This window comes from Notamacropus eugenii, chromosome 5 (genome assembly GCF_028372415.1).
Source record: "Notamacropus eugenii isolate mMacEug1 chromosome 5, mMacEug1.pri_v2, whole genome shotgun sequence".
Taxonomy (NCBI): domain Eukaryota; kingdom Metazoa; phylum Chordata; class Mammalia; order Diprotodontia; family Macropodidae; genus Notamacropus; species Notamacropus eugenii.
In genome coordinates this window covers 217,851,879-217,865,649 of record NC_092876.1, presented here as the reverse complement: position 1 = coordinate 217,865,649, position 13,771 = coordinate 217,851,879, and the positions used below count along the sequence as shown (strand labels likewise).

Sequence of the window (13,771 nt, the reverse complement as noted above, 5' to 3'; positions counted from 1 at the left end):
TAAATACTTCCACATATCTAACAAAATCTGAATGCAGGAAATGGAAGCAACCCTTTGTCAAACTGATACCTCAGTTGATTTTAGCTTTCATCCCCTTTAGCTTGAACCTGGCCCAAGTCTCTTTGCTCCATCTTCAGATTGTTCTTTACCCTGGCTCTAATTTTGCTTCTTCTCTGGGCAAATTTTTCCAACTCTGGTCGTTCAGGCCAACAACTCTTATACCAGACACCACTGCTTCTGGTCCCAAACTGCTGGAGCATCCTGACCCTCACCATTTCTCATTTTCTATTGGGAGCAACTTCAAAGGCTAATACTTCCTGTTCCGTCTTAGCCCTTAGCAAGCTTTCAGAGAACAGTAAAGCACATCACCCTAGGATCAGTAGCTTCAGCTTGTTTGAACTTGTGCTGGTGTGCCTACTTGGCAGTCCAGCACTGATTGACAGTGTGTGACTCAGAAGTAGTTTCTAGCATTAGTGTGTCGCCTGGTGTTACCACAGAGATCCTATCTAGATCCTATAATCAGCCAGTACTATGTTAGAATGGACTCCCATAACCATCTTACATAAAGTAAGTCCACCATGTAAGATACTATTAAGTACCTTAAGTACCTTATATAAGGTGAACATAGGGGAAAGAACACTGGCTCTGAAATCAGAGGACCTGTATTCAAATCCTACTTCTTCTAATTATTATTTGGCAAGCCATTTGAACTCTGTATTTTCGCTTTCTCAGCTCCCAATGAGGCTGTAGAACTTAGCTAATCTCAAAGGGTCTTTTATATGTTTAGATCCTCTAAGGCTTGAACTTTTAATTCTCAGACTCCAGGCCTGGACAAAAGAACAGCTTATCATAATTAGCTTGTCCTATATTTACACGAGGGATTTCAACTGAAACAGGTTTTAATTTAATTACTTCTTTTCCCTATATTATTGTTATTTTTCTTTTATTATCTCTTATTAAATAGCTATCACTAATGAAGCAAACAGGTACTTTATTTTAAGAATGTGGAAAATAATCTTTAACATATTTCCTCCTCTTCAAGATAAAATAGAACAGTGGTTGGGAGGTAAACAAGAATTTTAGAAGGAGTAGGTTTAAATATTCTTTTTTCCAAAGAAAACAAGAAAGGCCATACCCAGTGTTCCATTCCATGCCATATTTTGTCTCTGACAGTGTTAAATCTCCACGAAGTTGACCTAAGAGGCTTAAGGATGGACCCTAAATACACTTGACTTTCTTTTAGTGCTCCATTACCAACCTATCATACATAAATTTAATCAAACCTTTCTTGAATATTTTCTATAATAATGTCTTCCTGGAGTAACAAGGTCTATGCGTTTCATTATTGCTGAACACACTATTCCTCCCCTCTAACCCTCTTTCCTTAAATGGTATTTAGAATTATTCTGGATGTTTGTGTACAGAATTAACTAACAATTTTCCTCTGCTTAGCTCTGGGCATAGTGTGGTGAGTGTGTTAAGGATGTGGCAGAATCAGCAACAGGAAAACAAATTCAATGCCTTCTGGGTATGCCAAATATAGTGACCATTAGTTTCTAAATAATTGAGTAGTGAATGTAAAACCAAAAAAGTATTCATTTAAATTTGTGAGTCTTGTTCCCCAAAGCATCTTATAAAAGCAGATCAAGCTTAGGACAATATTTTAAGAGGTGATCTGAAAATAGTATAGAGGGAATTGCGTTAACTTTGGATGCAGGCAATGAAGAAGAGGTGGACTGGGAGTTAGAGGTTTTAATCCCAGTTCTTGCCCCCTTTGATGTTGGAGTAAATTACTTAATCTCTCTGGGGCTTTGCAAAATGATAACAATAACACCTGGACTACCTATACCTAGCTCACAGGGCTGTTGAGAGCACCACAAGTGGCTGTAAACACTGGAGCATTGTGTCAATGTCAGCACTTAAAGTGCCCCATAGCAAAGGGATGGAAGAGAGCCACCACTTGAAGATGACCTCACCTTCTAATCTCCTTTTCACTTTCTAGCTCCCTGACAGCCCCAGCAACTGGGCCTGGAGTCAGGAAGACCTGAATTCAAATCCAGCCTCAGAAACTTACTAGCTGTGTGTCCTTCAGCAAAACACTTACCCTCTGTCTGCCTCAGTTTCCTCCTGGAACATAGTAGGTGCTTAATAAAAGCTTGTTCCCTTTCCCTTCTCCCCCCAGTCCTGCTGACATCACAGACCAAGAGTTTCCTAGATTCTTCATCTAGGTTGTATCTCTGCCTAGTTTCTTATTAGCCGGCTCTCTTCTCCTTTGTTCTAAGGAGGCTATTTCCATCCCTGATCCAGTACTATCATACCTGATAGTCGTCTTTACAATCGAGAGGTGGTGGTGGCTGTGGGGAAGATAGCATCCTGACAAATGATTCTTACCTGGCCTTCTCTAGTCCTCCTTTTTTGGCATTTCTCTCCACAACTGCATTTTCTTGTTTTTTGGAGACTCGCCTTCCTCCTGCTTTGACTGCAAAGAAAAAGAGCAGAGATGTGAGAGCTCCCCAGAAGTGCTACTGGGAGGTTTGCTTTCTTATGGCCAACCTTGGGTTTTCAACATTGCAGCTGTAGAGCAATAGATAGCTTGAAACTTAAGAATTATATATAAAAAAAATTTTTCTAAAGATCACTTAATTATAGCCCTACTTAAAGTAGTGAAGTAAAAGTTGCATTAAAACAGCATAAAGAAAACCTTCTTTCATGAAACAGAAGTCTCTGTAGTCTTCTAATGTGGTTAGAAGAACAGGAAAAAAAAAGACAAACCTCAGGGTTTTGCTACAAGGCAGCAGAGTACAATGGAAAGAACCCTCACTAAGGAATCAGGGTTCAGATCCTACCTACTGTCTTTGTGATTTTGGGCAAGTCTCTTAACCTCCCTGGGTTTCAGTTCCCCCCCTGAAAAATGAGGGGATTTGACAAGCTGGCATCTGAGGTCTAATTTCTCATTTATGGTCCTATATTTGGAAAGCGGAATCCTAATTAATCATAAGGCATATTCTAGGTGGCTCAGTGGAGCCTGGAGTCAGAATGGTGTGAGTTCAAATTGTGCCTCAAACAATTACTAGCTGTATGACCCTGGGCAAGTCACTTAACCTCTCCTTGTCTCAGTTTCCTCAATTAGCCTCTATCTCCCAGGGTTGCTGTAAGGCTCAAATGGGATCATACTTGTAAAGAACTTACATAGGACCTTGAACACAGTAGGCTCATAGAATTGCTTGTTACTTTCCTTCCTTTAGAAGACCACAGGCATTTTTCTTCTCCATGATGACTACTGGGGTGACATTGAAAGAGGGGTGGGGAGCCTGAGTAGTGGTCTGAATGGTGCTAAACTCAAATAGAAATGATTGCTGTGACACATATTGACTTAGAAAACTACAAATTAACATTATCTGTGTTTTATTGTATTTTTATTTATTTTGTTAAACATTTCCCAATTACATTGTAGTCTGATTCAACCTACAAGGAGCGTTGTTGTTCCTGCATGCAACAATCTGTGATCACACCTGTGATCTAGACCAATCAGAGGAGGGACTGAAGCCTAAGCAAGAAACAAGATCCATTCACTCAGATTCACATAGATTCACTCAGGGCTTCTACTTAACAAAAAAAAATTGTTCTATATATATTTAAAATAAATAAATTATATAAATAAATATATAAATTGTTGTATATATTTTTGCATAATAGTGATTGGGAATTGTAATGTGATATCCTCGTTTTTTAGTTGGCATCTTTTTTAGTCAAGGTTCCTGAAGAACAAATGATGCGGGATATACCTAAAGTCATGATAACATGGGTTTCATTTAGCATAGGTGCCTATAAACACAAGGACCACCTCTCATTATGATGCAGACCCAAATAACTCAAACATAGATGTTCTAAGTTAATTACATTGCATTAATAATCATGCCATTCACAAAACCAATTAGCACTAATTAGGCTACAAATGACCTAACAACAATTCAAGTGCTGAACAATGTCAGATGAAATCAACTTTTGAGGAAGAATAGCTATTTCAGTGAACATGGCAAATTAAATTCTTTTTTCTCCCTTAACGCCCAGGAAATCTATGACTTCAAAAGCAGTCAGATGAAAAAAATAACCTGAATATATGTAAATTTGTTTGAACTCATTAATTCTTGTGGATATGCAATATTTGTAGTTTTCTATAACTATTGAAAAGAAAGCAAAAAAATTAAGAAAATCTATTCTATTCCTGAAAGCACTTCTGAAAAGACCAAAGAATTCTTCATTCAGTGCCTGCATGATTTCATGTTGGAATTCTGCTAGGTTCACTCAGACAAGAAAAAAAGGGGGCTTTTCTGGTGGTGTCTTGTCTGCATTAGATTTCAGTTAGATGTTCATATAAAAGGAAAACTCAAAGGACAACAGTAAAAGTCAAGTATGAGTAAAATTATATCTTCTGATAGTCTTCAAATCTAGAATGAAACTTTTTTTATGAGTCCAGAAATACACAGGGCAGTCAAGCCATCCTGGCTGAAATAGAAAGGCACTTTGAGGGAGAGACAAGGGGTGGCATCAAACCATTGCTACCGTCTTGATCATCACCTTCCTTCACATCCTCATGGAAACAGCTTAGGACCCTAAGCTCAAGACTTCTAGGAGTAGTAATGGCCCCCAGACCAGCCACTTGACTTCCAAACTTACCCCTGTAGACATCATGGAAGGGAGAAACACCTGTGGAAAATGGACCTCTCCTCCAAGTGCTGAAGGGAGGGATGGCAGGAATGGGTCTGCTTTCCTCTTGCTTGATCTTTTTCAATAACAAGACATTGGTAATTCGAGTCCTCCGCTCTTCCCTGCCTCTCAAGTGCTCCACTCAACTCTAGGAGGTGCTCAGGGAGCCCTGTTCTCTAACTGCTCTTTTTATGGGTATCAGGACTTAGTCCTTCAGTTTAGGTGTGGTCTGTGTGCATTTATACAATTAGATTCTTGACTCTGCCACAAACCACTAAGAAAACTTTTCCTTTCCCCTTTCTTCTTTATTTTAATAGACTATAATTATAAGCATGGCATAAGAGTTGGCCACATAAGCAAGAGAAATGATTATTTCTCTCGTGTTTAATAACTAACTATCGAATTAGTATCAAGATTTTTCTCCTTTTCTGTTTCCTCATCCAGAAATCCACCAGTGTGGGAAATTCTAGGCAAAGACTGACCCATCCAGGAAGGCTAAGATCTAATCAAAGAGAGTAAGGAAATTCTAAATTTAGGTGAATGGGTGGATTCCTGCTCATTGTGTTTTATCTGACAGGTCTGGAAAAATGTGGATTCTCCCTTTTGTCAAATGGGTGATATGAATATTGATAGGTCTCTTTGACCACTACTGGGTGCTCAGTGTCACATACCCCAAGACCCTCACTGGAATAAACCCATCTCTCATTGTAATATTCATTCACTCATTACTTGTTAACCAACCAGAATTGATTTCCACCCACAGGTGGACCCCCTTTTCAAAAGACTTTATAAATATTGAAGGTTTGACAGGCTTGCTCACTGAGGGAAACAATGAGTCTATTTCGTTTAGTGCCTTCTAGACATAGTTAAGAAAATTGATTATAATTTATCCAGAAACTCTGTCTCTCAGAAATTTTCAATCATCACACAAGCATAGTTTAGCTGTAGAAAGTCATTTATTCAAATGCAGAAGTGAAAAAAATAAAATCTAATATATTAAAACAACTGCCACATGGGTTGAGTACCTAGGGCTCTTCCCAGAGATGGCAAGCCCAAATCAGTTTGTAGAGAGAAGGTGAGAGAGGTGGCAATCTGTTGAAGGAGAAGCATGGAATGAGATCATAATTAAACATATTTTATGGATCACAAAACTGGGTTTCAGAGAAGTTAAAGAGGCTTATTCATTGTCATGAAGTCAATAAGAGTCAAGGCTGGGATTCAAGCCCAGTCCTCCTGACTCAAGGTGCGCCATTCTTTCCATGATAACTTTCCAGAAAAGTCTTTAGATATTTTCTATAGAGGCCAGAACTAGCACCAATGGATAGAAGTGTTAAGGATATAAATTTTGATTCAATATTTAGAAGAATTTTCTAAGAATTAAAGCTTTTTAAAAAAATGACAGGGAATGATATGTATATAGTAAATTCCCTGCAGGAATGCTGTGAGACTCAGATGAGATAATGGGTGTAAAACATTGTGCAAACCTTAAAGTATGATATGAATGTTAGTTATTATTATCATTAGCTTCTAGTCACCAGGCTTTCAGTCTGGAGACGACTTCATTTTTTGAGCTTTCTATTGAGCTTCTTCTGAGCTTAAGCAAAATTTATAGAGTACTGCAGGGTTGTGTGCTGGTAAATGGATAACAGGGGCAGGGGGCATGGGAATGCATGCATGTTCTTTTAAATTTGATCTGCATTGTCACACTTTCTTAAGTTCAGACAATCAACAAAATCCCAAATCAAGTCTTGACTTGCTGATTTCTGAGGCGATGTTGTTGAGTCATTTCAGTTGTGTTCAACTCTTCATGGCCCCATGTGAGATTTGCTTGGCAAAGATATTGGAGTGGTTTTTCATCTCCTTCTCTAAATGAGGAAACTGAGATAAACAAGTTTAAGTGACTTGCCCATGGTCACATAAGTATCGGAGGCTGAATTTGAACTAAAGAAGATGTCTTCCTGTACGCCAAGCCCAACATTCTGTCCACTGTGTCATCTAGCTACCCAAAGCATAAACAGTGGCGTGTAAACACATTGAAAATTTAATACTGGTTTCTTGTAAGCTGGTCAGAGCTAGCTCCAGCACGCCTTGGGGCTCCTGACAGAAAGGACAATGGAAAGTTGGACTAAATGATGCCTGATGTTCCTTCTTATGTTAATATTGTTTTTCTAATAAAGAATCTCCCCTCCTCTCTCATTCCTCATTCCCTCACACCCTCTTTTTTTCTTAAGAACTTGGGAAAGAGGATGAGCAATATTGCACCCCACACAGTAAAAAGCAGTTGGGGGGAAAACATACCTATTAAATCTTTATGAGAATGGTATATGTACCTATGGTCTATATAGCCTGTGGTCTATGTACTTGAGAAGGGAATAGGCACGAAGTTACAGGCAGTTTTCTATAACGGGTCACCAAGTTTTTAAGGCCAACAAAGGCTAGAGAACACAAGGTTCTGTTGTGTTTATTGTTTACTGACTTGAAGAAAGCATTTGCTTCAGCAGAATAAACAATGGCATTGGAAACTCTCTTCAGATGAGATATCTCTCGTACATATATTAAAATCATACAAGACCCCATCGTTTAACAAATGCTTGTTGAATTGAATTGAATTGATAGCTATCACTATAGAGAAACCTTATTTAATGAACTGTTCACATACTAAGTGAAATGTCATGTGGCAAATATATCTTCCCCAGTGTTACAGGGGATAAATAAATAAAAAAAGTTTTCTTATTTATTTCCTAAGGTCTTCAAAATGTTCTTATTTGTAGGTAATGCCATATTAATAGCATAAGCCCTGAAATATGATAAAGATTCCTAAGTGAAATCTATAGAATTTCACATGGATTTTGGGAAACTATCCAGACTGAAAAAGCAGAGTGGATGAAGAACACATCTCACTCAGATAACATGCAGTTTGAAGGAAAGCTCGCCATATTAGTCCATACATATACGTGGATCTTGGATCGTGCTGCACAAAGATAATGAGCTATGCTCCAAGTAAAGTAGAAAGGAGAGGAGATCAAGTCAGAGATTTTTCAAGAAAGCATGGGAAACTGCTCTTCTTTCACTGATCCTAAACTGTCTACTGCTTAGGGGGACCAGGGGGAAGTATCTCATTAGCACTGATGTTCTTTCAATGATCTGTTTGCTTGGGAATTAATGAACAGCATGATTGCAGAAGAATTAAAATTACAAACAACTCAAAGGACAATGGAAAAAATGCAAGGTCAGCTAAGCAAACAGTGACAACTTGCGTGCAGAAAACAGAGTAAGATATGATGAAAGTTACAAAACTGGGTAAGATACTCTATGTCAAGCCCTTTATAAAACTTAAAGAACTATATAATATCATCTGTTGTTATTATTAGTATGAGGATGTTGGTTGCTCAAATGAGTAGACTGAGAGACAGCAGATGGAGATTCTGACTGGCGAGTTAGTATCCCTGAGCTACTCAGAGAACAAGAAGGCTCCAGTGCCTTGTGTAAATAGTCTGTGAGGATCTATGGTAACATGTAGACAACAGTTGCATGTGATGAAGGGGTTTGGAAGCACTGTGATCTGTATCCACGTGGTGGATGCCCAAAATGTTAAAATCACATGTCCAAAGAATCAAAGCATGAAGCAAAATATAATTAAACAAGTAAAAAGAGGATTCCAATAATGGTAGATGTATTCATTTTTGAGATGAATGACGTGCAAATACTTTGCAAAAATTCACCCCAATAAGTACTTTGGTCCAGTCTTAGAGCTCAGACCTCTTTGTGTCATAGACGGTACAGTAGATAGAGCACTGGGCTTGGAGTTAAGAAGACTCAGTTCAAATCCAATCTCAGATACTTACTAGCTGTGTGACCCTAGGCAAGTCAATTAATCTCTGTTTGCCTCAGTTTTCTCATCTGTAAATGAGGATAACAATAACACCTCCCAGGTTGTTGTAAGAATCAGATGAGGTAATATTTGCAAAGTGCTTAGTGCAGAACCTGGCACGTAGCAATTGCTTAATAAACTCATGTTTTCCTCCTTTCCTTCCTTTGCAGAGATTCATAATTTATGGTTGGGAGGCCTTAGATACAATAATGATCTCTTATGTCTTTATAATACCATTTCTTTTCTAAAGCACATACTTAACTACATAATTATATTTGTCCTAAAAATATCTCCTTAAAGCAGACATTATTTCTGTATTACAGATGGATAGATTGAGGTGCAGAGGTTATGGCCATGATACGTGTGGGTGAGTAAATTGGATGGAAAGGAAGCCTCCTATCTGAGTTGTTAAGGTTCATTGATAAAACTCTGCTAGAAATACCAGTCATACTCTGCCAGCACCATTAAGAAGATCTCTGGGGACCTGAGGAACTAAATTTATTCAATCAATATTTCTTGACAACATAGTTTAAGAGCAGGTAAGGTCTATTTTGAGCTGTTTACATCGCAGTTGGAACCCAGGTGTCCTAAGTTCCCATTCAATGTCTGGTATTTTCTTCCTTTTCTAATATCGGACTCCAAGGACTTATTGTGACATCAGGGTAGCCCTGAGATCTTGTGGGTCTGACCAAGCTGCTGAGGTTTCGGGTACAAACTGAATGATGGATGTCTGCATCTGCTGCCCAAACTTGGAGAGGTTAAACACCAGAAAGGCCACAGTGATTCAGGATGATTACTGCATTATAAGGAGGGAGTACTCACACCAACAAAATTATAGATTATCAAAGTAAGGTTTTGATCCTTGCAATAAGAGTTTGGAAAAATAATACTCAACTTTCAGATAGCACACATTTTACCTCTTTATTGCCAACACTAATCCAATGATTTCACTTTACCTGAAAAGCTAAAAGGGGAAATTGAGAAAAGGAAAATTGTGCTTTTTCAATTACTACTTTTGAAAACTTGAAGTTCTTTATAGAAAATAAAATTTTGCTATGTTTTGTTACACATCAGCCTTGCTTATTAACAGTACAACTGTTCAGATTTTGAATGAATATACTTTCATTACAAAACTATTTTTGCAAGAGTTTATGTCTTAGGAAAAATCCCAACTCAAAGTATGCATGCAACTCTTTAGGCTGAAATTTCTTTAGAGAATATAAGATTAGAGTTAGAGAGGCCCTCAGAAAGCATTCAGTCCGACACTTCTTTTATGCATGAGAAAACAGTAGCGTAGAAAAATCACATGACTTGGTGAAGGTCACTTTGCTTGGCATTTTCTGGTTGCCAGTTATTGAAATTAGGATGGAAAAAAATTAGATGCAATTCCTCCTACCCAGGAAGACATTGTGCACATTTTAATAAAAAGCATTAAGTCAAAGGTTTGTACATATTTTAGATTTGCCACCAATACCTTCCATTTGAAGTCTTTTATCAAGGATCAAATGACTCTAAATTATTATTCATTCATATTGGAAGCTTTTCAAGTCAGTTTTGAGGGTGCTCAACAGGACCCATGGGACTCTCTTCAAACCAGTATCTCTTCATCCTCCTCCCTGATTCATCATCAGCTGCATCCTTCTTTGGGTGGGGGAATGGTTCTCTCGACTCTTTCCCTGAATCCACACACATAATTTCCTGTGATCGGTCTCATCAGTATATCATTGGAAGCCCCAGTTTTTTCTTGGAGCTGACTATTTAAACAGCTGCTGTCTTGTTCTTATTCCCAGCATCAGCCCTGATTCTGCGTCATACCACATAGGCTTTTGGGAGGTAACTAGGTGTCTCAGTGGGTAGAAAGCTGGACCTGGAATCAGGAGGACCTGAATTCAAATCCAGCCTTTGACACTTACTGGCCGTATGGGGAAGTTACTTAAACTCTGTTTGCCTCAGTTTATTCATTTGTGAAATGGGAATAATAACAGCAACTACTTCCCCAGGACTACTATGATAATATTTATAAAATATTATACATATATATATATATATGTGTGTGTGTGTGTGTGTGTGTGTGTGTGAGTATGTGTGTGTGTATAAAATCTGGCACGTAGTAGGTACTATACAAATGCCTATGCCTTTCCCCCTCCTGCCCTCACCTTGATGAGCTCCTCACTTTCTACAAAGTGGCAGGATCAAAAGATCTTAGAACTATAAGGGCCTTTATAGATTATCTAGTTTACTGTACTACAGAAATTAAGCAACTTGCCTAAGGTCACACGGTGAATGTCTGAGCTAGTATTTGCACTTACGTGTTCTGACTCTTACTAGCTGCGTGAGCCTGGGAAAGTCACTTAACCTGGCTTGCCTCAGTTTCCCCAGGAAAATGAGCTGGAGAAAGAAAATGACAAACCACTCCAGCATCTGCCAAGAAAACCCCAAATGGGATCATGAAGTTAGACATGACTGAAATGACTGAACAACAACAACTTCTGATTCCAAACCCAGCACTCTTTCTACTACACTCACTCTTACAATGAATTGTTCAACAGAACCTAAGTTCCTTGAGGACGGTGAGGAGAGAGGGCTGGATTTGGACTCAAGAAGTCCCAAGTTTGAATCTTGCCTCAGACACTTAGTAGCTGTGTGATCCTGGCTAAGTCACTTACCCTTGTTTTCAGCCTTAGTTTTCTCATCTGTAAAATGGGGAGAATAACAGCACCTACCTCAAAGATTTTTTGTGAAGATCAAATGAGGTAATATGTAACGAGCCCTTTGCAAACTTAAGAATTACAGAAAGGCTAGCTATTTCAATTGTCGTTTGTATTCCCAGTGCCTGGATACAGTAGGCACTTAATAAATGCTAGTGGATTGATTGATTGCTCAAGGTCATATAGAAAGAACTAAGTGACAGAGAAAGGCGTTAGGAATCTTTAGCTTTCCACTGTACCAAAATGCCTCCTAGTGACGCACAGGACTCTGTTTAGGAGTTCACTGGAATAACCCTCAGCGGGTCCCTTATTCAAAGCCAAATCAAACAGTTACTTAGCTGTGTAACTATTCCCTGACTGTATTCTTTTCCCTTTATCATGTACTTGGCCTCCCCAGGATGCTTTCTAAGTACAATTTTTGTTGCTTTTGATGTTGTTGAAGTAATGTGGTTCTTTTGAAACTAAAAGCAACAGAGACAGGAAATTCAAAGCTAAGCTTTACTGAATGCAGCCTGGGCCTCCTGATGTATTCACATTTAATGTGTTTCTGGTTTATAGCACAAATTTAACTGTGGTTAGCTGTAGTGCAATAGAAGATATTTATGTCTATGTAAAAGTGAAGCCACCCAGCTCTTAGCATCTATCAGGAGGGGAGAGTTATAGTCAGCCTGTCTTCTCTGTAGAGTTTATTTTCCATTGTGCATTTGCTGGTATCTTTCAATTTATAGAGTTTTTTTTCTTTCTTCCTTCCTTCCTTCCTTCCTTTCTTTCTTTCTTTCTTTTTCTTTCTTTCTTTCTTTTTCTTTCTTTCTTTCTCTTTCTTTCTTTCTTTCTTTCTCTCTCTTTCTTTCTTTCTTTCTTTCTTTCTTTCTTTCTTTCTTTCTTTCTTTCTTTCTTTCTTTCTTTCTTTCTTTCTTCCTTTGTTCCTTCTTCCTTCTCTCTCTCTTTCTTTTTTATTGTAGCAGTAACTAACACAGAATCATTCAGACCTTGATACCCAGTATTATTGAGATCTAATGTCTGACTACAGTAATGGGTTTATATGGCCTCCATTTCAAGTCATCATTTACAAACTTCCATCATTTAAGTCTCAGTGATCAAGTCAAGCATTCCAAGAACCTTCTTGACCTCAGATAGGCAGTTAGGTGGCTCAGTGGGTAGAGCACTAGAATTGGAGTCAGGAAGACCTGAGTTCATATCCATTCTCAGATACTAGCTTAACTTTAACCTTAGACTTAACCTCTGTTTGCCTCAGTTTCCTCATCTGTAAAATGGAGATAATAATGCTACCTATCTCTCAGGGTTGTTGTGAGAATCAAATGAGGTAATTTATGTTTATCTATGCACATACACATACGTGTATATACATATGTGTGTACACACACACACATATATATTTATAATTTAGTACATGGCACATAGTAGGCACTTAACAAAAGCTTGTTCCCTTCCTTTCCCCTAAAGCACTTTGCACATCTTAAAATATCTTAAAGTGCTATATAAATGTTCATTATTATGATAGCTATTATCTGATCATGTCTGTGGCATCACCCCACAATGAACATCTTCAGATATAAACACAAACAAGATCACGGTCTCATAGAATTCATCCTGGAATGCACCTCAGAGGTCGTTTAATCCAACCCTCTAATTTTACAAATGTAGAAACTAAGATCCAGAAAGAGTAATAAATAGTAAACAACAGAGTAGGAATTTATTATAATCAAAGTAACTGCTACATCAAAGGATGGTGACTTCCCTGAAGGACCGAACAAGAGGAGTTGACTTTTCTGGAGTGTTTTAGAATTTGCAAATTGCTGTTCCATGTACTTCTTTCAACAATCTTGTGAAGTATATGGTAGAGATATTCTTATCTCCATCAGATAGTTGAGGAAACTGAGACTCTAAGAAGTTACCTCAGATCACACAGAATATCTAAGGTAGGATTTGAACTTAGAGCTTTCTGACTACAAGTTCAACTGTAGTCGATGTTTTCATACCATTGTCTTCAGAAAATATGAGGATTTTCATCAAATCTCCATTTTGTTGTGTTTTTAGAATCACAGGATCATAAATTTGGAGTTAAAAATAACCTTAGAAATCACCTAGTCCAATCTACTTATTTTACAGATAAGGAAACCAAGATGTAAAGAGGCTAAATAACAGATCCAAGTTTATACATTAGCAAGTGGAAGAACCCAGGTCTTCTGACCTCAGATCTCACGCATTTTTTCATTGCATTACAATGCTTCTCATAGGTACATTATAATTTAGTCAATTCTAATTTTGGACTTTCTATTTTAATAATACTTTTACTCTCGTCTCTTAGTTTTTAAGTAGATGGCTGCACAAAGGAGAGTAATCCACACAATCCATAGCTAAATTAGCAAAATTTTCTTCAAATATAAAGAAATATTGATTATTACATATATTTAAATAACTTTGCAACTATTAACACTTTTCGTTGTTATAGGATGCCTGAAAT

At 37.9% G+C, this 13,771-nt stretch overlaps 1 protein-coding gene across 2 annotated transcripts in view; it reads right to left on the bottom strand.

Annotated features, from left to right (window-relative positions):
• Positions 1–13,771, bottom strand: part of DAPL1 (death associated protein like 1) — a 37,111-nt gene that overhangs the window by 21,393 nt on the left and 1,947 nt on the right. For both annotated transcript variants that reach the window (XM_072612060.1, XM_072612061.1), the window contains exon 2: positions 2,392–2,479. In XM_072612060.1, coding sequence (XP_072468161.1) covers positions 2,392–2,479 — 88 coding nt within the window. The remainder of the gene's footprint in view (positions 1–2,391; positions 2,480–13,771) is intronic.